This window comes from Numenius arquata, chromosome 15 (assembly GCF_964106895.1).
Source record: "Numenius arquata chromosome 15, bNumArq3.hap1.1, whole genome shotgun sequence".
NCBI classification, from domain to species: Eukaryota; Metazoa; Chordata; class Aves; order Charadriiformes; family Scolopacidae; genus Numenius; species Numenius arquata.
The window spans coordinates 4,343,610-4,369,813 of NC_133590.1; the positions used below are offsets into that span (position 1 = coordinate 4,343,610).

General features: G+C 47.2%; 1 protein-coding gene across 1 annotated transcript in view; it reads right to left on the reverse strand.

Annotated features, from left to right (window-relative positions):
- Nucleotides 1–101: 101 nt before the first annotated feature.
- Nucleotides 102–26,204, reverse strand: part of COL17A1 (collagen type XVII alpha 1 chain) — a 37,345-nt gene continuing 11,242 nt past the window's right edge. The window contains exons 13-56 of the mRNA XM_074159015.1: nt 24,409–24,573; nt 23,945–24,034; nt 23,760–23,804; nt 23,211–23,360; nt 22,549–22,764; nt 21,911–21,949; nt 21,464–21,490; nt 20,979–21,005; nt 20,443–20,505; nt 20,168–20,272; nt 19,605–19,667; nt 18,888–18,923; nt 18,701–18,754; nt 18,279–18,314; nt 18,046–18,081; nt 17,570–17,632; nt 17,184–17,219; nt 16,747–16,818; nt 16,354–16,380; nt 15,626–15,661; nt 15,054–15,089; nt 14,742–14,822; nt 13,730–13,765; nt 12,973–13,053; nt 11,694–11,747; nt 11,531–11,572; nt 10,652–10,708; nt 10,433–10,492; nt 9,888–9,914; nt 9,760–9,800; nt 9,536–9,596; nt 9,112–9,159; nt 7,958–8,071; nt 7,547–7,684; nt 6,862–6,945; nt 5,764–5,892; nt 3,899–3,988; nt 3,256–3,369; nt 2,857–3,009; nt 1,648–2,067; nt 1,316–1,456; nt 646–708; nt 347–418; nt 102–151 (exon numbers count right to left, since the gene is read on the reverse strand). Of these exons, the coding sequence (XP_074015116.1) occupies nt 102–151; nt 347–418; nt 646–708; nt 1,316–1,456; nt 1,648–2,067; nt 2,857–3,009; nt 3,256–3,369; nt 3,899–3,988; nt 5,764–5,892; nt 6,862–6,945; nt 7,547–7,684; nt 7,958–8,071; nt 9,112–9,159; nt 9,536–9,596; nt 9,760–9,800; nt 9,888–9,914; nt 10,433–10,492; nt 10,652–10,708; nt 11,531–11,572; nt 11,694–11,747; nt 12,973–13,053; nt 13,730–13,765; nt 14,742–14,822; nt 15,054–15,089; nt 15,626–15,661; nt 16,354–16,380; nt 16,747–16,818; nt 17,184–17,219; nt 17,570–17,632; nt 18,046–18,081; nt 18,279–18,314; nt 18,701–18,754; nt 18,888–18,923; nt 19,605–19,667; nt 20,168–20,272; nt 20,443–20,505; nt 20,979–21,005; nt 21,464–21,490; nt 21,911–21,949; nt 22,549–22,764; nt 23,211–23,360; nt 23,760–23,804; nt 23,945–24,034; nt 24,409–24,573 (3,578 nt within the window). The remainder of the gene's footprint in view (nt 152–346; nt 419–645; nt 709–1,315; nt 1,457–1,647; nt 2,068–2,856; nt 3,010–3,255; nt 3,370–3,898; nt 3,989–5,763; nt 5,893–6,861; nt 6,946–7,546; nt 7,685–7,957; nt 8,072–9,111; nt 9,160–9,535; nt 9,597–9,759; nt 9,801–9,887; nt 9,915–10,432; nt 10,493–10,651; nt 10,709–11,530; nt 11,573–11,693; nt 11,748–12,972; nt 13,054–13,729; nt 13,766–14,741; nt 14,823–15,053; nt 15,090–15,625; nt 15,662–16,353; nt 16,381–16,746; nt 16,819–17,183; nt 17,220–17,569; nt 17,633–18,045; nt 18,082–18,278; nt 18,315–18,700; nt 18,755–18,887; nt 18,924–19,604; nt 19,668–20,167; nt 20,273–20,442; nt 20,506–20,978; nt 21,006–21,463; nt 21,491–21,910; nt 21,950–22,548; nt 22,765–23,210; nt 23,361–23,759; nt 23,805–23,944; nt 24,035–24,408; nt 24,574–26,204) is intronic.

Here is a 26,204-nt window from a genome sequence, read left to right on the forward strand (position 1 = left end):
ATCAGCAAGGATGTTTTAGCATTAAGACAGTGAAGATTCAGGTTAATTCTCCCTGGGCTGCTGGGAATGCTGCCCAGTGCAGAACTGAGACGGCTCTTTCCTTAAACCCCAACACTTCTTCTTTTTCTTCTGCCCACATACACTTGTTCACCTGGGGACAAGAGTGTCAAAAGCAGGGTTATTGGAAAAGTTCATGTGGGGGGAAAAATACCCCAGAAGAACCAAAACAAACAAAACATGGGGCTGTGTGGGTTTTCCAGCAGTTCCGAGATGGGCTGGTGCCTGGGGAAGCCTCCGCTCCCCAACAGGCAAACCCTGCTCTCCTGGGGATGGCAGATGTTCTCACCTTTCTCTCCTTTCTCTCCTTTTGGTCCCCTGTGCCCCTGGCGTCCTGGCGGGCCCATCGGTCCAGGGTCACCTGAGGGAAGGAGAAGGCCAAGTTTGCCTTTGAGCACAACTGGCCCACGAACAGGGACCGGCCAGAGTAAGGAAGACCAACTTAAGATGCTGCTTGGGCTAAGATCCTGAAGGTGCCACCTCCACTGTGCAGAGGCTCCCCCTTGAGCAGCCCAGTGCTGTCTGTCTCTGTGGGCACAGTGCTGCCTCCTGGGCGTTACAGGGCTTGAGAAGGAAAGAAAGTCTTACCTTTGGGTCCAGGATAACCCCTCTCTCCCTTTTCACCGGGTGGCCCCTGGATGGCACCATATGCTGGAGAGGAAAAAGAAGGAGAGGATGAATGAGTGGGACAAACCACTTGCAAAGGGCCCTGTGTCAACTTAGAGAAGCAGCGAGTCACACTGGGAGGACATTTCTCTACCTTAGATGGGATTAGATGACTGACAGCAGGTTTTTCAAAAATGGTTTTGGTCCCAGCCAAGTCCCAGGGACAGGCTGTGATCTCATGTCACCAGCACTGCTCTGCCACCCTCTCTGGGTGGCCTGGCTGTCACCAGGTCTGGAGCTGGCCCACGCTCAGGGAGGGGAATTTGAGAGCAGACTGAGTAGCTGCCTCATGTTACTCTACATGTGCCAGCCCAGCCATGTTAAAATGGGCCACAGGGGTTGCAAGCACAGTGGCCTTCAGGGTTTGGGATCAGTTTCCTATAAGTAGTGGGAAAACCTGATGTCCTTCCTTATGATGAGACCGCATCTCCCCAGCAAGGAAGGGAGGGGATGGAAAGACTGTCTGCCTCCAGCTTTTGAATGCTGACTGTATTTTTGCAGAATGCAAAGGTGAAAAGATCACTAGAGCCATGAAAAATTGGAGAGATCTCATATGCATGAGCCAGAAACACTAAGTCAATATGTCACTTACTTCTGAAGAAGTCCATGAGGTCTGCGGTGACATTGCCATAGGCTGCAAAGACTCTGCTGATGCCAGGGGGACCAGGAGGGCCTGGGGGACCTGCAGGCCCCTGGGCATTATAAGACATCAGGTCCTGGAGAATACCTTGGCCTGAGGAATTAAAGGTGTCATTTGAAAGGAGCTCTAGGAAAACTGTGCCTGGGTGCTGAGGCAGGAAGGCGTAAGGGAGAGCTGTGGGCAGCAGGAGGGATGAGGGAAGTGAACAGCATGACACCAGGCACATGGGTCAGGAGCTGCGGGCTGGGACAGGGAGGGTCAGGACAAGCAGACATTCCACTCACTCTGTAGGCTCTCTGACACGCGGCGTGCCAGCTCGTTGTAATCCAGGGAACCACTGAAGGAGCTGCTGTAGGATCTACTTGAACCTGCCGATCTCCTGTGTGACTCCTCCTCTGTCAGCAACCCATCGAAAGACCCATCACTGCCCATGGCGGCATCATAGGAGCCATCACTGCCCATTGAGGCGCTGTAGGACGACATGCTGCTCACGGAGCTGCCGTATGAGCTGCCTGTGCCCAGTGATCCCCCATGGGATCCCTCAGCACCAAGGGATCCTCCATGGATCCGCTCGGAATTCCGTAACCCTTGGTACGATGAAGACATAGACCCAGCCACCAAGCCACTATCTCCTTTGGGTCCTGGTGGTCCCCGCGGCCCAGGGGGCCCAGGTGGCCCTGAGATATAGCTTCGAACTTCATCACCTGCAAAATACAAGAGGGGAGATTTCAGGGACACTGGGGTCTGTGGGCAGAGGTCCTGTACTACCACCTGCATGAAAACTCGAGTGTGAAATTCTGTCCCACCAATGATCAGTCACCCTCAACCAGTGCCATTTCTCAGGCAACGGGCACATATGTCAACCTTGTTCTCTACAAATGGTATGACACCCTCCTCCTTCCCAGCTCTCCCACAATTTCGGGTGTCCAACCTTGGAAACACGCCCAATGATTTTGCAGAAGCATGCGCTCCTCTCAGGCCAGTTTCAGCACCTCTGCCAACACAGCTGTTCTGTGGCCAGTCTCCCACAAGTCAGGGGGTCCCCATGTTTTTGAAAGGCTGCCCTGGGTGACTTGTCAGCATGAGGCCTCAGCCCAAGCTGCCTCACAGCAGGCTCGGTGCTGCCCTCCAACCCCCACGGCATCCATTGCTCTGTAGCCAGGTGGCTGTCAAACAAAATCCTTTTCCCATAGCAAAACTCTGCAGGTGACCTTACTCAGGACTCGCTGTTCAGTACAGGCCAATTGTAACTGCCCAGCACCTGTCCCTTTTGGCCCACAACATGGACTTTTGCCTTGCATGGACTGAGAGGAGACAAGTCTACAGGGTGCAGAGTAGTCCTGCATGGACCTAGCTGTAGAGCTAAGGTGTTGCTGCAGCCTCAATTCAGAGAAGGCTTCTACAGAACTGCCTCCACTGTGGCAGAGCCAGCAGCCTACACAAGGCAAAGCATGGCTCAGGGCGTGTGCAGGAAGAACGTGGCATCCTCTTACTCTTCAAATACTGGATCAGCTCGCTCCTGAACTCATCACTGTGGGTGATGTCAGCATAGGACAGGAGGCCAGTTCCTGAGAAGCCTGGTGGTCCTGGAGGGCCGGGAGGGCCAGGGGGACCCTGGACTCCAGAGAACGAGGAGTATCCTACACCTTGAGAGAGAGGAAGAATTACTTTCTGACAGTAAGAGGACACGGGAATCACACATGTCTGGGGATCTTGAAACTTTAAAGGCTCCAACCCCAACTTCCATCCATTTCCAGCTGATGTTGATGCGATTTTTTTTTTTTTTAAAGTAACTTTGTCTCAGTGGGCAGTTACAGCCCCTGGAAAGCTAAATCTCAGCATCAGTCCCCCCAGACTCTCCCTGCCAGCTGTGAGAAACACAAGTGCTTTACTTTGTAGGTAAGCAGAGACATCTTCCAGAGAGGTGCCAGGTGATCCCGGGATCCCTGGAGGTCCTGGGGGTCCTGCAGGACCAGGGGGCCCGACGAGACCACTGAATTCAGAATCTATAAGATACAAGGGAAGAAAAGGACTCACCCAAACCACCACAACCCTGATGAACCTTCCCTGACAATATATGTAAAGCCAACCACAGCCAAGTATAAGGTGCTTTTTTTCTCCCCAGCACCTTCTGGTACAGCCTTCCTGGTACTTCCCTGTATGTAAACATCACATTGGGAAGTGAGGAGATCCCAAAGAGGGTAGAAGGCCCTATTTTTAAATATACTTCTAAAAAGTGGCAGAAGTGGAGAAGACAAAGGGCTCCTCCATCCCCATCCCCAAGACAGCACCTTGCTGCTGCTGCTGCTCTCCACAGGAGCAGGGTGATCTGCCCACAGCCCCTCGTGGTCTGTGCAGGTCCTGGCAGAGCCCAGGAGGCCTGCAGCGCTGCTAACTAAGGCAGAGGGACCATCAGAGGCTCATAGAGTTATTTGTGGTGATGGGCAAAAGGGGAAATTCTGTGACTGAGCCTGTAAAAAAAGATCCTGGTGGTGTGCAGGGACATGTGGCAGGGGAGTAAAGAAGTTGGCTTACTTCGCAGGTAGGCTGTCAGGTCACTGTAAGATATACCAGGTGTCCCTGGAGGCCCAGGTGGTCCAGGGAGCCCAATACTCATCCCAGAACCTAGAAAATCAAACAGACCCAAGAATAGTACATTATCAAAACAGGCTGCTACAGCATGACAGACAGGCTGCAAGGCTTGTTCACAGGCAATGCAGGAGGGACTCCTGCAGGGGGAAGTGTTCCCAGCAGCACATTGTACCGAGAAGCAGGGCTCAAGCCTTGTTCTGGACTGGAGTTAAAACTTGCCCAGTTAAACCCAACACAAAGGCACCTGCAGACAGGCAGGAATCAGGCCTCTGCTCTTGGCAAAAGTTCTGCACATCTCATGAACCCCTGACATGGGGGTGAGGGGGCACACCAGGACATGCATCTCAGCTGTGACGCACAGAATGATACGAATTAGGAAGGGACCTCTGGAGATCATCTAGTCCAACCCCCTGCCAAAGCAGGGCCACCCAGAGCAGGTTGCACAGGAACATGTCCAGGCGGGTTTGGAGTGTCTCCAGAGAAGGAAACTCCACCACCTCTCTGGGCAGCCTCTTCCAGGGCCACCCTCACAGGAAAGAAGTTCCTCCTCAGGTTTAGATGGAACTTCTTATGTACATTTTGTACAGTTTGTGCCCATTTCCTCTTGTCCTGTCACTGGGCACCACTGAAAAAAAGACTGGCCCCATCCTCCTGACACCCACCCTTTCAGTATTTATAGGTGTTGATCAGATCCCCCCTCAGTCTTCTCCAGACTAAAAAGACCCAAGTCCCTCAGCCTTTCCTCATAAGAGAGATGTTCTAGGCCCCTCATCATCTTTGTAGCCCTCTGCTGTACCCTCTCCAGCAGTTCCCTGGCCTTCTTGAACTGGGGAGCCCAGAACTGGACACAGTGCTCCAGATGGGGCCTCATCAGGGCAGAGGAGAGGGGGAGGATGACCTCCCTCGACCTGCTGGTCACACTCTTCCTGATGCACCCCAGGATGCCATTGGCCTTCTTGGCCACAAGGGCACATTGCTGGCTCAAACGGTGCAGCCACCAGATCTCTCTGTGCCGCTCTCTCTGTGTGTGCCTGTCTGCAAGCAGCTCTGGTGCAAAACTTTGCACCTCTGTGATTCTCTTTAATGAAATGTCCTTGCTGATAAAGTGCAGCTGTCCTGCTGGAGCTCTCGGGGTGCTGCTGTCAAACAGCAGTTTCCTGCTTCTAGAGCCAAGGAGGAAATCCTGACCATCTTTGGAGCAGCCCGTTAGTGAGATCTGGTCTCACTGGGGAAGTTCAGAGGGAGCAAGCACAGACCAGGCTGTGCTTTTAAGCAGATAGTTGCAGCTACCAGGATTGGGCATTTTAGCACTGCTGTTAGGGATGCTCCAGAGTCCTCGCTGTCCAACTGTCCACTGTCCTTGCATGCCATATCACCCCTTTACAGATGGAAAAATGAAGCAGAGCGGTGGAATTTGTTTCAACTAACTTTAAACTTCTAAGAGTTTGTTGTCTGGGCTGCCTCGACACAAAGTGGGCATAGATCAACTCTTCCACAGAAAGATGTATCCTGGCCCCAGAGCAGGGTTATAAATGCACTTGAAGGTGTTGGTGGGACTTCTAAGTTGGCTTAGATGAAATGGTATTGTTAAGCTCAGTTTTAAGCAAAGCAAGAACTCATTACTAGAGTCTGTGGATAGTATCTTAGCTACAGGGCATCTTTGTTCTCTACCACGTCTCTCACAATCCCTGCGAGGAGGTCTCTGTACACAGGGATTCACACAGTTGACACTGGAAGAGTTTTCACTGACAGCATGAGCTCAGCTCCCAAAGGAATAGAGGGAAATGCACACTAATAAAGGCCATTACTTGTCAAGTAGCTGATAAACCGTCTGGTCAGCTCGTCATAATCCAGTGACAGAGACATGCCATCTCCCCCTGGTCCAGGAGGTCCCGGTGGGCCCTGAGGTCCAATTAGATACCGACGAATTTCTTCTCCTGGAAATGAAAAATGCATCTTTTAAGACCCTCCAGCTGCTGCAAAGACCCCAGGTGGGAGGAGTTCCCAGTCTATGACCTGAGCATCCCCACCACCAGTAGGGAGACCATCAAAACCTGTGGATGCAAAGCTCCTTTCCCCCCACCCCCCCTCCTTTTCTAAGTGTGAACTGCCCTGTGTATGATGTCAGAAACATTTGTGACAGGGCTGGGAACCCCCTACAACCCAGGGTTTGAGAAGGATGAGAATTTAGATTGCTAAAGGGACCTCCTTGCGCTCTGTTTCTTCAGGATACCCTGGACAACATCTTGGGCAAGGGAAAAGACCATGCTGAGCTCTGTGGCATTTCAGCAGCCCCTTGTCTGTTTGGAACATGGAATCTGATTGATTGGCTCACACAGGAGGACCGCAGTTTTGGCCAGCATCAGCAATACCTTCAAGCACAGCAAAATGACATCCCGGTGATTTATCTATCAGCCCACAGTAGCAGCGTGTGTCAAAGAATACAGAGCTGGGTCTTCTCGCTTTAAGAACAAAGGCTTTGGAGCGGGCAAGAAGGAATGAGGAACCCTAAGAGAGTGGAGGAGCTGGAAAGTACAAGTCCAAGGTTTAGTGGGAGATTGGCGGAAATTGTGGGGAATTCCTGAAAAGGAGGGACGTGGGCAGATGCCACCTAGAAAGCCAAGGAGGGAAGAGGAGGCAAGAGAGGCAAGAGAACAGTAACAGAGTTACAACAGTGGGTATGAAAAGCACACAGGTAAGAAAGCATAGCTCCTGGAAAGCATGGAAACTCTCCAGTAAAAGACACATAAATTTGTCTCCAAAGGACTTGGAAGGAGACATTGCAGGTCCCTCAGCAGCACCTATGGCAGGCAGCTGCTGGTAACTCTGGTTGGAGACAGAAGGGAAGGGCAGGTCACCAGGCTGCTGGGATGCTTTACTCCGAACCCCCCTTGAAGACCACTTACTCTGCAGCATGTCCAGAAGTTCTTGGTACAAAATGGATGTAGTTGATACTGAACTGGCAAATGACTGATAGCGATCTGAAGAGCCTGTGGGAATGAAAAGGTATTATGTCAGGCAGGGTTAAGAGGAGACAGAAGGTGAAGAGGGGTCAGGCAAGGACAAAAGAAAGCTGAATTAATCTGGTTTAACTGGTGGAATGGCCTTCTCATGCCACCAGCCATGAATCAGATGCTGTTTCATACACCCTGGTTGTCTTCACAACAGTGTGGTCTGTGCTTTTCTGACCAAGATTCCAGGCTGCTTCCAAAAGCTCTGGGAATTTAATCTACTTCAGGAGGGCCCCAAGCATACAAGACAGCCCCAGAATACCTCAGACCAGGTACAGCCACCTCTGTTTGGATCTTGGGATGTTACAGGGTCTAACAGCTATGTTCAATATGAGACTTTTTAAATAGCAGCAACCATTAGTTAATCTAACCATGGTTAATCTAACCATCAAAATGGGACAAAGCTCAGAGGCCACCTCAGCTGTGTGTGTCCTGGGCCAAGACAGCAGAAGACAAATAACTGGGATGAGGTGCTGCTCTTGAAAGACTGTTGTTTCTCCTCTGATCCTCATGTCCCAGGTGTTGCACAAGCTCAGCCAAGAGCAATACTCAGTACAGAGCTTACCAACATGGTGCTTACTTGTCATATAGCTCATAACACGGGTAGCCAGCTCCGCATAATCCAAGCTCGTCCCATCCGCAGTGGTGATGACTCCAGGTGGGCCTGGAGGGCCTGGTGGGCCTTGGGCACCAGTCAAATAATGCCTTACATTGTCACCTAGGTAGGAAGCACAAGATATGCCCACATCACTAGAGGGAAGACACGAGCCATATGCATAATTACCGGACTCTCTTCCCCTGGCAAAAAGCAGGCCGATTGAAGGACAGTTCTGCAGAGGCCACAGCGGGCAACAGCACTTCATAGTATTCAACAAAAATAAGGCCAGAGCGGTAGGGCTGCTGCTTCTAAAGGGAGTGACAAGGGACCCAGGGAACAAAAGAGAGATAGGCATGCATCTGCTGACCCATGGCAAAATCTCATTATACTCACTCTTCAGGTAGTCAGTGACATATTGCTGAATCTCTTGAGATGAACTTCCACCTGGGCCAGGAGGACCAGGTGGCCCAGGAGGTCCTGGGGGTCCCTGAATTTGTCTTGATCCACCTACAGAAGGCATTGTAAGGAGAAGGAATGTTTTTGGCATGGTTGCATTAGACCAAGCGATGCTATAGTGTGCTTGAATTGAGCCCTTCCCACAGGTCTGGGAAGAGCTTTGGGAATGGAGTATAGAGGGCCTACCCCTTCATCCTTAAACACTGTCTGAGCACGGGCAACCAGGCAGTGTAATGTCTTGAGTTAATCTGGCATCTTATAGTTCAGCCTACGCAGCTCTGCAGGGCGCAGTCCAGAGATCTCCCTGGCTTCGTACTGACAGACCTGGTCAGTTTGTGCACCAGAGTGCACCATATAGATGGAGATCCATAAAGCACTCAAGTTCATTAGGCTAACCTCACTGCCCTGCTGCTCCCAGCCCCAGCCAGACTGGGCAGCACCAGCTCAAGAACCTCCTCACTGGTCTCCACTGCAAAATACAGGTGGGCCCTGTGTGACTCCTGTCACCATGGTGTTGAGTGACACCTCATGCTCTTTAAGGTGTCTGTCTTCCTAGCACCCTGAGGTAGTATTCCTAGGACACGATGTGGAGATGCAGAGGACTTGGTCACATGGAGGGACACTTAAGTTAATCCATATGTATTTTTTGTGAAACTGCATTAATATCTTGCATACAGAGATGCTCTTGTTCAGAATGAAAGCAGCTTAATTCACATGAATCCACCAGAGGGTAAGTAAAACTGAACAAAGGGCACTTTTGTTCTGATCAGAAGTGTTTCCACGAGAAGGTTCAATGCAGCTTCCCTAATCCCTTGTGGAACATGGTTAGCCAACCTGGAATCCCTTTCTTTCATGTCCCATGAGGACAAACTCTGGCTCAAAGGATTCCCAGTAAGCTGGAAACAGAAAACTTGCAATTCTTAAATTGTCTGATTTAAGGTAGGCTGTGGAAAAAGAGGTTTTGAACACAGAAATCCACCAGGTTAGGTTGGCATGTACACTTGTAAAACCCAAAGGAGCTTTTTCAAAGTCTGCACCAGGATGTCAGCACTTCTTGATAATATCAGAGCAATGATGGTATGGCCTCTTACCTCGAGATGCTCCTGGGATACCAGGGGCGCCTGGGACACCTGCATCACCTGGAAACCAGAGTGAGGGAGACAGACAATTATAATGGGTATCACTGCATGTTGTATACTTGGTCGTGTAAAACAGTTGAGCTACATGTTGTCAGAGAAGCAACTACCCGGCCCTTGTAATGACTATTTGAATTAGCAACTCGTTGGGGAGAAGCAGAAGGAAGAGGCCACAGCAGCTTTCCTGAGCCTTCTGTGATCTTCCCAGGTGCCTTGCGCTCAGAGAAATTCTATTGCCATGGTCCTGCTCTGCCTGAAAAGGCAGGGGGTGGGCACAGCTGTAATTGCCAAAGGACCAGGTTGCTCCATCCTTTAGTCTCCACCACTCCTGGCTGTGCGAGGCCACCACCAAAGAAAGAAAGAAGATTTTTAACTTCACCTTTGGGTCCAGGTGGGCCTGGCAGGCCTGGAACTCCTGGAGGTCCCTGCATGGTAACTCCCTCACCTGCCAATTGCAGAAGGAGAATCAGAGATTCACAGGAATAAAGCGTGTGGACAAAATCCTGGCTCCATTAAAATTAAGATAGACTCAATAGAGCAGGATTTTGGCCCCTGGTTTTAGCCTAGGGACAATGAATTTAGAGGAAGAGAGGGGGCACAGACGTGGTAGGAGAATGCTGGCAGGCCAGGCTCACCCGGTTCTCCTGCAGGGAACACAGAAAGAGAGGATCAGTCATATACACAGGCACACTGCCCTGCACCCCACTGATATCTCCTGGAAGCCTCCTTACCCGTGAATCCTCGTGGACCTCGTTCTCCTGTGAACAGAGGAGCAGAGGAACAGTGTTAGCATTTGTTTTGTTCTGATCTGCAACATCCCAGCCCGCACCACAGAATATTATCAATCTGCAGGGCAGAAATGGGTAAAGGGAGTAGATCCCATCTTTGCCTGCCAGCTGAGAGCTAAGCTACACTTCACAGGGCCACCTCCTTGCGTTGACTTAGCCAAGTCCACACTGCATTTTGCAAAAAGATTGTTCCCTGCTAATGGCAAATCTGTGGCTCTGAATGCTCCTGAATCTAATGGGCTTGCAAAGTCAGATCTGAATACAGCGATTGCTTTGACACCAGTACTGGAGGCTAATAAGTTACTCTGACAAAGACTGACTTGTTTTATGGCAGCAGGTAGGAGCCCTATTTAGTGACCACTGTGCTAGCTTTCTTACAGCCACAGAAAGGTGGAACACTTTCTGTTTCCAAGCCCTTCCTTCCTTCTTTTCAGTCTGAGGTGCTGAGATCCATCTAGTATCTTGGTGAGGCAGCAGGATATACCCACCTTGGTCTCCCTTCGGGCCTGGTGGGCCTGGTGGACCTGGTGGGCCTTGTAAGAATGTTTCTGTAATTAAAACAAAAAGGGTTCTTCATGACATCCAACTGAACATGACACAGGTTTCCTCCAGCTCCAACTGGTTCTAGCCAAGGATGTGCTCTCTGGAACCCCAACAGCCAGGACATTCCCTGGGCAGAGGCGAGGGAATGAGTGGGAAGAACCTACCTGAGGTGGAGGTGGAAGATGCTGGTCTCCCTGGTGGGCCTGGAGGTCCTGGCAATCCTTCTCCTAGGCAAAAGGGACACAAAAAGCTTCAGGAAGGATGAGCCTTAGCAATATAAACAAATGCATTTCAGAGCTCCTACATCTCCAGCCATGGCCATCGCTCAAATATTTCCAAGTGTAGGCTAGTAATATTGTTTTCTCCACACACATCTATCCCTGTTAGTTATTTTTCATGCTCGTTTGCCACCACAGCAGATACAGGACAGAGAAACACCTTTCTTTGTGGTCCAGAGTGTCTATCCCAGCTGGCCTTCACTACACTGAGAAGGAAGGTTCATTTCATCACACACCTGACCTGTGTCCCTTGGCTACTGAGCAGAGAGCAAGGAATGGGGTTATGCTCCTGTCTCATGTCCTCTTGCACCTCCCCTCTTCTGGCTGTGAAAGGGAAATCTGCACTACAGGAAGTGGAGCAGGGATATGTTCCTCATGGTAAGAAGTGCTCCATCTGTCCCCAGCTGGAAGTTAAGGCTGGACGAGTAAGAAGTAAAGATGGGGTTGATTGCAGCTACTTCCTCTGGGGACTTGAGAACATTGAGTGTCTTCCCCAAAAGTTTGGCTCTTATGATTTACTACTCTGGCTAGCAAACCTCTGCCAAAGCAGATTTCCTCTCTTGAGCAGTGTCTTGCTCCTGTGAAACTATATTGCAGTGAAATTGTGTTGGTAGGGACCCACTGTGTAAAATTCTGCTTCCAGTAAAATCGGCCCTACTAAGTTCCACCAGATCCAAGATTGCATCTGGGATACCACAAGGCACAGGAGAGAGGCACTGGAAAAAACTCCCACTTTCCAGGTGTTTCAGAGAAACAAGCTCTTACCTGGGGGACCACGAGGCCCAGGGGGTCCCTGAACAGATTCACCTGATGACAAAAGAAACAGGGGTATTACAGAATATTTACTCACCAAATCACATGGCCCAGAAACGCACCATGTGTGTTAACATCCCCCTGCTTACGTACTGACCTCTGCTGTATTACGTACCTGGTGGTCCAGGGGGACCTGGTGGTCCTGCTCGCCCTTGTAAATCTGCCATCACTGTGCAAATGAAAAACACACAAAAAAGGGAAAATTGTTGCTATGGAGCTACTGCTGCTATGGAAACACTGTCATTACGTTGCTGTTAGAAGTTCTTACAGTCAAAGGTGGACTAAGGCAGGACCTGGATGACCTAATCCAAAATTGAGGCAGAGAGGGGAGAGAAGCATTCGGTTGCCAGCATGCAGGTTAGGACATGAAGCAAAATACAGCGCTGAACAGGCTGGCAGTGTATTAGAAACAGGGAGGAGACCTCTCTGGAGAGTAACGGTTGCTGAGGGAAAGAGCAAAGGACTCAAAGGCTACAGGAGGGAAAGAACTTTCAAGGAGAGGAAAGATTCTTTCAAAGAGGAGCAAGTTTGGGGAGGAGAATAGTAAGCAGCCATTATTTAACAAGTAGCTGCACTGAGTTATTTGCTTGGAGATGCATTTTCACCTCCAAGCCATTGCACAAACTCAAAGTTCAGTGATGCTGAGATCCAAGATTCCTGATTGGGGGACAGTACTGAAGCATGGTCTGAATCTACATGACCCCATTCAGATGGTGATCAGGCAAGGACCATTTATGACTTTTATGCCCTCCTCTACCTTGCCTTTCCTGAACAGTTGCAGAGGTCCCAGACCCTAGGAATACTGACTGTAAATGCACCACACATTTGGTATTGCACAGAGCAAGCAGACATTTTTCTCAGGATGCTATTAAACCATTCTGCTCTGCTTCACTTATTTTCATCTTAAAATAGCATTTTCTTCTCTCTGAGTTTGTCCTCTAATTTGCAGAGAGATTCTGATTTCAGTTGCTCAGATTAATATGCCTTTTCAAACTGATTCTCCTCTTACAGGTGGCTCCATGTTCATATTACATAGGGAACTTCCCTGTGTGAGCACAGTGGCTAAAAGGCCAGGCTGAAACCTCACAGCTCTGTGACCATCTCTGCTGTTAAGGAATGTTCACCAGTCACCATTCCTTAGTTTTCCTCTCTCTGACATGGGCCTGATGCCATCTACCTCCTTTTGAAAGCCCTTTAGGATGCACAGGTGAGAAGGAGAGCAGAAGAAGTAGCTGGTATTGCTGTCCCACCACCAAACATACACACACACACACACACTTGCCCTATGTCATGTTGAGGGGAAAGAGGTAAAGTCATCTCCTGTTAGCTGTGAGCAGACCTTGAGGCATCTGGCACCTCTCCAATCAAAGGAGTGGAAAGGCAGCCCCACTTACTTTGAGATGCTAATGATGAGACTTCTGTTTTGATAGTTTCTATCACAGTTTCACCTGCGGATCCCTTCTCGCCCCGTGGACCTTTTTCAGGAAAAAAAAAAAAAGAAGAAAGTGAATTATTTAACTGAGATGATACGTTTTGTACCCACTCCTCACCTCCTCGAGAACAGGTTCAGACTTTGCTGAACTGGGAGCATGAATTCAGTCCCTGGCTCTGAGGGGCACTGTATTCAAATGTGGAAATTATGGCACAATTTGCCCTAACAGAAGAAAGATTCTTAAGAAAGGTTCTTAGGAGTCAGTTCTGTTCAGGCCCTTCCAAACAGATGTCTGTCCAATTGACAGTGGTTTCACACTGACATTATTCTCAATTTGGCTCGAGTTTGCTCTCCCACCTTTCAAAATGGCAGGAGGCATCCAGCTGGGCTATGTTCCCTACCACAGAAAGGCAACTGCACTTGAGAGGTGCCTTAGAAATACCAACCTCCAGAAAAAATAACATGAAAAAGAGACATTTGCAGCATCCACATCACACTGGCTTTTATCACCCCCTTCTTCCCCCGGGAAAGAAAAAAAGAATAGAAATTCTTTACAAGATTAATTACACCAAATAATGCAGCAAAATGAACTGAAAGGAAAAAATCTGCAAACAAAAGGGAGAGAGATTGTGCCAAGGGCTGGGAGAATTAGAAACAAAGGAAAACTAATGAATTCAGTTATCTTCAGCAGCAGAATCAAAGCTGATGGAGAATAGTACCTTGCTGTCCAGGGAGACCAGCTGGTCCAACAGGACCTGGTTTCAAAGGAAAAAAAACAGATTGCATTAGATTTTCCTGGTTGTATTTTACAGTAGCAGGAAAGAATCAATAGTTCTTTTATAAGAACTGAAATTATAAAATAATGTATTTGCCTGCACAAGTAAATGGAATTGCTATGGGGTATGAATTCATCAATGTCCCATATATTACTTGAAGCTCTGGAAAAGAGGCTTATTTTCCACCATGTGGCAATTTAGGTGCTTGGTGCCTTTTAGCCCGGGGAAACAACCAGAATGTCACCGACCACAACAGAAATGCATTCCGGGCTGCAAATCAAGGCTGGCTCTACCAAACCAGCTCCAGAATTAGCTCCAGCTGTACAGCTGGGAGTGGCCCAGAACTGCCATGAGAACCAGGGCTCAGGAACCCTGCTGCCTGACACCATTGTGCTGGAGGGCAGTGTCTGACCTGGTACAGAGAAGTCTGAGGACCAAGGTCATGCACAGCCAGTGTCTGTGTGTGTTTGCATGAAAGATTTGTAGATGCTCATGTGGGATTTCTGCTGTCTTGAGTTCAAAGCTAAGACTGAAAAACAAGCACTTCCTGATTTCAGTAACAGTGCCAGGAGAAGGATTAGACACAAGCCTGCTTTCCTGAGAGGCAAAAGAGCTTGATTCTACTTGCTGGATTTGACCTATCACTACTTTTTACTCATCAGATCAAACAACACTGTTTTCAGTTTCTTCATCTTCTCAGCCCTCCCTTCTGTCCTGGCCCCCTGTGATCATATCCCATTTCTCCCTTGAGGCTGCTGCCTCCCTAACTCCACCTGAGATCTTGGTCTTTCTGCAGGGAAGGGTGAGGACCATGTATCTAGACTGCCTGAGCAATCTTGCCTCCCAGACAGGGCAGCCTGGCAGAGACAATAAACATCACACATTAAATTAAGAACTGGATGCACAGCAACACAAGCTGCCTGCAAAAACCACAGCAGAGGAGCAGCTTCCTCACCTGGAACACCTGGGGGTCCAGTGGGGCCAGGTGGGCCTGGGGGACCTGGTGGGCCTGGCAGAGCGATAGTTGACGAACCCTCTGAAACACAAACGCATACACTTGCACACATACACATATATACACCCATCCAGCAAACGTGTAACAAATCTATCCTTAAAGAATCACACTTCTATAGCATATGTGTTCTCCCAACACAGGGAGCACCAGTACAGGTCTGGCACACAGCTGAGATGAATTTAGGAGGCATAGCAAAAAGCAGAGAAAATCCTCCAAGAGCAGAAGTGTTTGAATTCTCACAGCACCACATACCAGCACTTATGACTTTTCCGGGAGCTCCAGGTTCTCCTAGGAAAAGAAAGAGACAAAAGATGAACTTCTCTTTGGGGAAAGATTTGTCACTAGCTCAATTACATTGTCTTATTAAGCATTTGATTTCTGTTCTCTTTGCCCTTGATCTCGTCTGAGAAGTCCTAGCACTAGAAGGTCATGGGGGAAGCAACAGAGCTCAGCTAATCCAGAAGATATCCTCCAGCTTTCCAAGAACAACACCTGCCTGAATAGGTGACAGGCCTTGATCTATCCGAGGCAGGCACACAGCTTCCGTTGTGGTCACCAGGCATCACACTCATATGCTCAGGGCAGAAATCAGATTTGCTAAGATTTTCTCAGTGGAGAACTGTCACATTGAGTGCCTCAGCAGATGCCCAGCACTTCCTGTGCACTCAAGGAGGCTTTGCCTACCGTCTGTTTCTCAAACCTTCCCTTTCTATAGCCACTAGATGCCACTGTTGATTCAGGGACTGGTCAGCAGAGCAGATAATTCTCCCAAAAACTAAGTGCTTAGAGGAAAAAATGAGTATTAGGGAAGAAACAAAACTCACCTTTATCCCCTGGTCGGCCTGGGTTGCCTGGAAGTCCTGATATGAGGTAGATGAACAATTTAAAATGGTTAGTGCAAATATTGTTTCTTCTATTTTTTCCAGGTACCCCAGCTGAGTTTCACTTGTGGGTTTATAGAAGTAACTCCCTACTCAAGACCCTGGCTTACAGCTTTTATAAGCACATCGCTGACAGCAAGTGGAGGAATTGACAGCAGACTGTAGACTGAGATGGTAATGTCCCTGGGCATAGTTAAGGGCTTCCCTTCTCCCACTGCTCCCTGGATGATGGCACTGCTCCCTAGATTTGCCTGTAGCTTCTTCCAGGTACTGTCCTGAGGCTCCTGGATAAATTCCCTTGTGACGTGCCCCCAGACCACCTCTTCTTGCAGATGTCACATCCTCTGTTTTCACCTCTGTTGCCTCAACCTCTCCCCTCCGTTTCTGCTGCTGATTAGAAGGACTTTTCAGGGATGCACAGGGAACTGAAACACGTTATTTGTTGCAAACTATGTTTTGGGGAGAGGCAAATTTTCAAACACTCCAAGGCCCTGCATTCCTCAAAAATTACACTCCAACCACAAAACCTGTCTCAAAAGCCAAGGGAGATGCAGAAACCTTGAGATATCACTTTGGAAGCCACAAGCGCCATAGAGGAAAAATGACAGGGGGTTTTTGAACCTGTATCAAAGCATATCATTGATAAATTGGAACACAGTGGAAAAACCTACCTGGCGGTCCTTGGGGTCCTGTGAGACCTGGAAGAAAAAGACAAAATTTCTAAGATACCTAAGCAAATTTCAGATGGGGAAAGGATAGACAGGGAGAAAAAGACTACATCTATGTCAAATTATAGCATGCAGCCCACAAGTGGTGTAAATTGGCCTAGGAACTAGTATGTAAACTGAATGTTGGCTAATAGCAGCTGATGTTCTTGTTTACAGTATGTGCAATCCTGAGATCACAAAGGGTCTAGATTCCATGTGTGTTTTCCTTTCATCACAATCTTATACTACAGAGATCCTCTGCAAGCCTTAACTTCAAATTAAGAGCGGAAATGGGTGACAAAGACATGTGTATTCCCAACTGAGCAAAAAGTATTTTTGTTCTCTGTATGCTCTTACCTGGCTGTCCTGCATCTCCAGTGGGTCCTGGTGGGCCTCGGGCTCCTGGCATTCCCATAAGACCTGGTTCACCTAGGGATATAATCACCATTAACAAGCCAGAAGTCACCAATTTACAATCTACCAATCCAGTCAAGCTTGGCCAGTGGCGGTCCTGCAGCACTTTCTACCTATTGTATCCTCATAGTCAACTGGCCATTTTCAGCATCAGTGTCTGGGAGATGAACATCAATGACAGAAAAGAACTCTGTCACAAGTTTACAGGTACCTGCATCGTATGTCTTAGTTCCATGCTTACATGGTTGGCTCTACAGCTCTTCTGAGACAGCAAGATCCTAGAACATGGATCTGCTGCCATCTTCTCCCACCCCTTTTACAAATCAACCTGCTGCCAAAGCAGAAAGTACCTGCATATCTTCCTCAAAGGAATCCCTTACCTTTTTCACCTGGCTGTCCATCACGGCCAGCTTGTCCTGTCCAAAGAAAAGAGATTGTTAGGGACCACTGAAATAGTACCACAGTTGTCCTGTCCTACTAAGTGGAGCACAGCCCTAAAGACAAGAAAATGGCTTTTTGTCATATTGCATCTGAAAGAAATCTTGGCTGCAATTACTGAAGATCCAGAAAAATTCACTTGAAACTTAACTGTATGACATCTTTTCTGAGCATACAGACTAATCTTAGCTATCTAGAGAAAAGACCTAGTATCACAACCAGTATCACTCCACTCCCATATTGTTTCCTTGTCTGTGCTCATAGAAACACTCTCTGGGTGGAAATGACATTACCCCACAAACAAACACAGCTGTTTTCTGTTACCCACCTGCAGGTCCTTTAGGCCCTGGCTCTCCTGGAGGACCAGGCATTCCTCTTGAGCCTTGTTCACCTGTAGTGAAATGGCATGAAAATGAATCAAACAAATCTTGGTGAAGATATAATTTATGACTGTCAGCAATATTTTGTGCTTTGCAATTGAAAAACAGCATTGACAGAATGTTCAGGCCTCCTGATTCGTGACTGTCTCTGGCGATTACAAAAGCCCAAGTGAATACAGGGCATGTGAGGGAGAATTTCCCTAAAGCTAAATACAGAGAGATTGCTACCAAGATTACTGGAATTAAGAATGGGATCTATTTGTTTAAAACTTGGGTGCAAAAATAAAATTCCTATAACCAATAACACCATTATAGTTTTCCAGAAAGCTAACGGGAATTGGCTGGGCTATACTATTATTTGAAAACTCAAATAATGCCCGTGTATATTAGATAGGCTGTTACTCCAGGAAAACAATCCACTGACCTGTCATTCCACGAGAACCCTTCTCACCCTGATCACCTGTGGTACAGAAAAGGGAAGGATTCTGTGAGATTGTTTCATTGTAAAACGTTTCCATCAAAGAAAATAAAGTCTGCTTTCTGACAAGAGCCCAGAAGAAACACCCAAAGAAGACAGGGTTAACACCCATGGACAGTATCCATATTTAAAGGAATCTAAAGAAAATATCCACAAAGATATTTAATCGATCAACATACCTTTGGGTCCAGGGGCTCCACTGGGTCCTTTCTCCCCTGAAAGATACATGGATGATTGAAGAATAGTAATAACAAGTCAGAAGGGAAAGGAACCTCATGTATCAAGAAAAATCGTAGGGGAAATACAGGTGCCCTGATATCAGACAAACTCAAACTGGAAATTCTTTTCCTTCGATACATTCCATCCATCCAACCACGTTTCCTCACTGAGATTACTCTATTACCTCTGTGTCTCTTGTATTTCTCAATATTTGCTTGCAATCACTAAATCTAGTTCCTCCTCCCCTTTCCTCAGTCTTACACTGTTCATTGCCCCTGGCATCAGAATGCTCCACGCTCAGACCAGGTGTGGTACTCAGAGCAGTGCTAGAAAAGAACATCAGCTAGTGCTGCTGTAATTGCTGAGGGGAAGAGAAGCTTACCCTTAGCACCCGGGAGACCTGCTTCTCCTCTAAATCCTTGTAGGCCGGGAGGACCTGCAGACAAATGAAATGGGGTGTTTAATCCATCCCACTCACCATTATGCATCACTGAAGAAGAAAAACTATGAGAAGTTGTCACTCTGGTTTTGTTTCTTTAGATGCCATAGCAAAGGAATGCAGCACTCACCAGGAGGACCTTGTGGGCCTGGAGAACCCATCAGACCTGTGAATAAGCAACATGGATTTTCTTTCAGTAATACGACAATTAGAAAATGAACAAACCTCTTTTGGTTTGTCCAACAGCATCTACAACCCAATAGGTATTTAGCAGAATGGAATTCCCCCAGCCACTAGAAGACTTTGCATCGCTGGCATCCTCAAAATTAGGACAACAAATCTACACAACTTAGTTCCTTTGTGATATAGAGGAAGTGGTTTTCCCTAAAGTAAGGTACAGAGACTCAAGCCTTCCATCATCATCCCAGCTGAGACACTGGGATCTGTACTTTAGGTGGGACATGTTTTTTATAGCACCATTTTTATCCCAGTTACATGGATTGTAGAGCTGTAACTCTGTTAGAAGCCTGTTAGTGAGATGGAGTTTACTGTATTATTTCTGAAAGCAGAGAAAAAACAGCTGGAAACTTCAAACATCTTAAAGATTGGTGTTTTGGGAAATATCCCTGCCAATCCCCACTCTCACTAAAAATCTCCAAGAATTTATTGCTCTAAAGGTTATGTGTATCTACCAAAGTAAATTTTATCTAAAATGAGGACCATTAGTTCACTTTTCTGATTACTGCAGTGCAACACAAGCGAAACAGAAAGGCTGGAGTACTCATCTACTCCTAACCAGTTTGCTAGGTTCACACTGGTTAGGAGTAGATAAGTCCATCTTATTTACCTTTGAGGCCAGCAGCACCTGGAGGACCAGGTGGCCCTGGAGGACCTGGCTCACCAACAGCACCTGCAGAACAAGAACACGAATAGATACTATGGAATACAATTGTGATCCCATTTTTCTATTGTCCCATCTCACGTTATTCTTTCTCTGGCAAGTGTCATGAACAATCTGCTGGTCAGTTCAAAGCATCCAAATAAGCATGCACTGTCCCAGAAAACATCCCATCTCACTGGGCTTTAGGATGAGCAAGAGAAATCCCCCAGCTTTGGTGACTTGGATAACAGCGAAGAAGATGACCTTGATACTAAGTGCTTTTGGATCTGCCAAACTCAAACCTGACTGTGAGACCTGGCAAAATAAAAACAATCCTTGTTACCTATTGCAATTTTGGCAAAAAAAAAATCCCTTAGGCCAGATTTGTCTGTACTGGGAAATGTCTAAAATGAAATCTGGATATAAGTAATCAAATCAAATTCTATCACGGATGTGTTTTATATATTGGGACCAATCTATAGCTTTTGTACATCTCTGCTTTATCCAAGAATGGGACACCTAGTTCCTACCTCGGTCTCCTTTTTCTCCAAATCCAGGGGGTCCAGGCTCCCCTCGAGGCCCTGGTAGCCCTTCTCGACCTCTTTGTCCCATGGGACCTTCCATGCCAGGATCACCTATAAGAAACAAATGCCTTGTAAAAAAGGGGGTCTATGGGAGGTCTTGGGCAAGAGGATCCATGGCCACATCCATGGGGAAAGGCACTGATCACACCAACCTGGTGTCTGTATTCCCATGACATATGTCAATCAGTTGTGAGACTCACAGCATTGATAGAGATGCTTACCCATACTGCCTTTCTGTCCTTTCGGTCCTTCTGGTCCTTGGTGCCCAATTGGACCAGGAATGCCTGGAAAGAAAAACACAACAAATGTTCAGAGTCCTTGCCTGTGTACAATGAAAGAATAACATGCAAATTAGGGGAACCTGAAGCCTGGAAGGATTCATCAGCTGGGGTAAAGAATGTGTTACTTGGAACATGGATACTTGAACAGTGATCTCTTTAGAAGAACACAATACATAGAAGAGCACAAGGAAGTTGGGCCTGGTACTCATGCAGCTGTGGGACTCTTTCAAAGGTAGACTGGGATCTTCACACCCCCAAATTAGGCATGTTCAACTAAGGCTGAGGCCTTTCTTGTAACCAAGTCTGTGAACTGTGTCTGTAGCTACAGGCAGGTATTACTCAAATGACTTACTCTATACTAAATATCAACTCTTTAGAAAACCACCTCGAGCTAGGTTTGCAGTGCAAAATCTGCTCTTGCCTACAGTAATGTCACTAAATGCCCTCTCTCAAAGGAGAATTGTACTGCTGCCCACCTGGGACACCAGGAAGTCCTCGCTCTCCTGTAGGGAGAAAGAAATAGAGAGTCAGTGAGGAATAGGTCTTCCCTATTGGCTGACCCTCACCCCCCATTAAAAGTAGTTTATGTTCCTGGCACGTTTACAAGTTCTGTCATCTCCAGCAATGCCACACTGGTCCCCCTGTACTTATGCTATGGATTGAATCATTCACACCACACAAAATCCTGTGAACCACTCTGTGATTAAACCAGGTAGAGATGATTGGCTTCAGGAACGACTTTCATCCAGACGAAAGAAGTTTCTTGATTCAAAGTGAGATCTGTTTTCTCTTCTACTGTGAACTCTAAAATTGCCTTTGCCCGGAAGAAGCATCACAGCAATCTCTGAACTACAGAATGCATCAGCTTCTCTAACTTCTGGAGTAACAAAAATCCATTTGCTGCCCAGGCCCTATGACAGGCTGCGAATCTACCTGAGGAAGCAGGGAACTGTGGACTCACCTCTGGGACCTTGCATTCCCATATCACCTGGGAAAAGAATTTTAAAAAATGGTATCAGGAGAGATCTTGGAGGTATTTCCAATAATCATTCATTCTTTGTTTTTCTAGTTGGTTTCCCACCTTCAACGACACACAAAGGAGTTTTGGGTAAAGAGGGACACTTCACACTTGAATAGTGCAGTATCAGACCCATCCCACTAGTGGCAAACAGGATCTGGCCTTTCACACTGGCACAATGCAAGATTGCGCCTTGTGTATTAGTTCTGGAAGGGATCAGACCCTCTACAGTTTAAGTGGCGAACTAGCTTTACACTCCTTTTGTTCAAGTATAAAACAGCTTCATCTTTCTCAGTGCCAATTGCTCCTTGTGGCAACATCCACCCCAAACTTGTGCGTTGCCAGAGCCAAACAACAGGACAGAGGAAGAGAAGGACTGCATGGCTGTACCTTTCTCACCAGGTTCTCCTCTCTCCCCTCGGAAGTAGCCTGTAATGGGAAGTGAAGGGGTTGTTAGAGTGCATTACACAACAGAATAGCTACTCACTTCAAGAATCACTCTAACTATTTTGAGGCTGCAGGCAACACAGACCATCAAGCACAGTATGGCTTTGTAAGTAGAGTTTCCTCAGCAAATTTGCTTTTGCAAATCCTTGAAACTTCTGAAGCTGGAAGAATGTTGGCTCCTCTGTTCTTAACTTACTTCCATCATCTGCTAAACAGAAGTAAATCATCTTTCCCTTGCTACAAAAAGTAGTATGAGAAACAAAATGTGGGTTCATTTTTCTGTGTAGTTCTTTCAAAATGGAAAACTCACTTGCTACAGCAAACATGATACATCCTGGCACAGGATGGCATGTCCACAACCTCCTTTCTTCTCCCTTTTCTTCTGGCTTTAAGGGATGTACCACCAGTGCTAGTGGCAGCACTCTGAGCTCCAGCACAGCCTGTCTGTGAGGGCACTACTTTTCACAGACTTCATTGCAGTCTAAAAGTCCTGGTCTTTAGGCCCTTGGGCAATCAAATCCTCCCACTCCCCTTTAAATAACTTGGTCTCATGCAGCATCACAGACATTGGCTTCACTCACCTCGTTCTATTTCCTTGTTCAGTCTGCTCTTCACCATCAACCACACCGATTCTTCATTTTCATAAGGGAAGGCTGAGGAGGGTTGAATACCATGAAGAAAGTCTACTCTTGAAACATCCTTTTCTAATTTTGAATTCCCTTGGTTAATTGTCAAGAGGCCGCCATTGATTTTTTCCAGGTTTTCCACACGAGATTTCAGCTTTCTGACTTCTTCCGCTGGAAGGTTAAAGGAAAATGTTAGGGAACATGCTGCCACAGACACACGCCTGAAATACCTACTTCTAACAGCAGGGACAAGGCAACAAAACTATGGCCACTTTGTTTTGCCAGATTATTCTTTTTATCTCTTTTTCTAGCAGGGATATTTGGAGTTTAAATTACAACTTTGGAATCCGTTAGTCTATGAGAAGTAAGACCTCAGATCTCAGGAGTTTTCCTATTCTACTCACCCCAAGACTATATAACCCCTCATCAAAGGTTTATATTCCTTATCTGTTCTTTCTGTCCATTTGTAATACCTCAGTGGCAGTCACCACCAAGCTGAATGTGCACCTCCTCAGTTCTCTGGCTTGATATCTCTGGTACTTGGCCTCTTTGCCAGCTTTGACCCTCTGCTTGTCTTTCTATCCCATTCAACATTTTCTTCCTCAGTTTTTTCTTACCCAGAGCAATGAGTCCAAAAAGCAATCCAAGGAGAAGCAACCAGGCCAGAAGCAAACCCAGGAGCCATTTCCACCAGCTGCAGCAGGAACCACAGGGACACCAGGATGGTGCTGATCCGATTGCACCCCCTGCTTCACCATTTCGTATTTCTGGAAGAGGGAAGGGGCAGTCTCCTGGTCAATCAATAGCTCCTTAACTTCAGAGTCAAGAATCTCTTAGAATAAGGACACCAAGGTCTCACTCATTATACAAAGGGCTATGGAGAAAAATCTTTACACCCAACTCTGCACATGGGAGGTGTTAATTCTAGTCCCTGTGGAAGCTGGGAACAGCATTCGTGATGGGAATTCCAACAGGGGACAACACTTGGTGTGTTTTAAAATAACAGCTGAAAAAATGTGATCCCCTTGGGGTCAATTTTTTTGTACACTTTTGAGCCATAAATGACATCAATAGCCACAATGGTCTGTCTGAGCCCTCTCCTCCCATGAATCTGTCCCGGTAGCTGTACTGTTAGCTATCCCGTTTTATTCAATTGCACCACTTACCTGCATAAGTTGCTTTGTCCCTTGTTGGCACAGATTTCAATGCTCCTGTTTTAACAGTAGTAAAAGAGGGTTTAACAGTCTTTCTATACACAATTAAACTTAAGAGCATGGGCTTGAAAGGGGAAGGTAGTAATGGAGGCAGAAGGAGAAAGTTCTATTGCATTTCTACAGGGACAAACTCTTACCATTTGCATCTGATTTTAGGCCGGTATCTGTAGCATAAGAGGAGGAAAATCCCTGCTTCTCCTTTTTCAATGTGTCTTCTGCAAAGGATCCTGAACAGGAACCAAATATAATTAAAAACATTACCCCAGAACTTCAACCAGGCCTATCTTCTTTCATTGGCAAAAGGCATATTTTTTATTGGGAAGACACAATCGCTTTGCCTGTTTAAACCAGATCTAGGTTTTTCCTTTCAAAGCTCCTGAGCTTTGCAAAATATTTCAAGGCACACTCTGGAGCCTCAAATGCAAAAGCTTGACCTAGATTGCAGCTGGCACGGTTAAAGGCTAACTGCCTGCCAGAGCTTCTTGTTTGGCTTGCAGGGGTATGAGTCCAGTGTAGCGTCCTGAACTCTGACCTCCCCCTGTGATCAGTCTCCATTTCTTTGTCCTCAGCATATCCATATGTCCCAAAGAAGAGAAGTTACCTCCATTAAGCCCAGTGGTGGAAGCACTAAAGACTTTGCCACTGTCCTTTGTCATGATCAAGAGCTCCATCTCCTTCTTTGCTGGCGCATTGTCTTTCTCCAGCAGCAGGAACTTGCAGTCTTTGCGCAGAATGTCATCTCCCTGGGAGGTCAAAACGGTTCCCCCTGGAATATTGGTAAAGGATGGGAAAGAGGAGGAGATAAGCGTGGGCCACCGAGTCATAATTACAAGCCACAATACTTGTTCATTATAATAGGTAGTCCCATTGTGATTGGTGTTGCCAGTACTATAAACATCCTGTAAGAGACCCACTGGTCACTGAGGCTAAGAGGAGAGCTGTGGATGTCATTAGATACCTTTAGAGATATGTATTTCACTAGCAGGGGAGCAACTGCTACCAGAAAAGGAGAGCATCTGGAATTCAATCACATATAGAAATTATTTGCTCAATGTTGCGGTTACCCCAGCTGGCAGCTAGGACCACGCAGCCGCTCATGCAGTTCTCTCCCTTCCCCCTAGGAGGGTAGAAGAAGAGCGAGAGAAGGAAGGGAAAGGAAAGGAAAAAAACCCACGTGGGCTGAGATAAAGACAGTTAAATAGAACAAAAGGAAAATAGTAATAACAATAATAATAGTAGTAGTAGTAAAAGAATATGGCAGGCAGAAGTCACTGTCACCACCTGGCAAATTAGTGAATTGGCACTGTCACGAGCAGTGATGGTGAGTACCCACCCCCCCGGCTAGCCCCCTTTATAGACTGAGCATGACGTCTGTGGTATGGAATATTCCATTGGCCATTCCATCATTCTGTCTATGCTCCTTATCAGCTTCTATGGGAAGCTGAAAAAAGTCCTTGAAAAATACAAACATCACCTGACAACAAATAAACCTACAAGCATTATTGACATTCCTTTCATACCAAATCTGAAACACAGCAACCACTAGAAAGAAAGGGCCAGCAATGTGCCCTTGTTGCCAAGAGGGCCAATGGGATCCTAGGCTGCATAGGGAAGAGTGTGACCAGTAGGCTGAGGGAGGTCATTCTCCCCCTCTACTCTGCAGTGGTGAGGCCACAACTGGAATACTGTGTCCAGTTCTGGGCTCCCCAGTTCAAGAGAGACAGGGAACTACTGGAAAGAGTCCAGCGTAGGGCAACAAAGATGATTAAGGGATTGGAGCATCTCCCTTATGGCTGAGAGAGCTGGGACTGAGAGCTGGGAGAAGGCTGAGGGGAGACCTTATTAATGCTTACAAGTATCTAAAGGGCGGTTTGAGGGAGGATGGAGCCGGACTCTTTTCAGTAGTTCCCAGTGACAGGATGAGGGGCAACGGGCACAAGTTGGAACGTGGGAAGTTCCACTCAAATATGAGTAAGAACTTCTTTCCGGTGAGGGTGCCAGAGCCTTGGAACAGGCTGCCCAGGGAGGGTGTGGAGTCCCCTTCTCTGGAGATCTTCAAGACCCTCCTGGATGCAGCCCTGAGTGATGTGCTATAGACCATCCTGCTTTGGCAGGGGAGTTGGACTAGATGATCTCTAGAAGATCCCTTCCAACTCTGACAATTCCGTGATTCCGTGCTTCCATGAAAATTAACTCTATCCCAGCTGAAACCAGGACAGAACTCTTTGCTTCTCAAACACACTTACTATAGATGCACAGAAACTCAGTCTGAGAGAGGTATTCAAGCGCCATCAGAGCCAACACAGCTCAACCTGGGATGCACCTTTAGCAGACCTACTCTGTCAAGCACAAAGCACTCCATATCCTTTGGAGCTGGGTATGGTTATGAGGCATTGG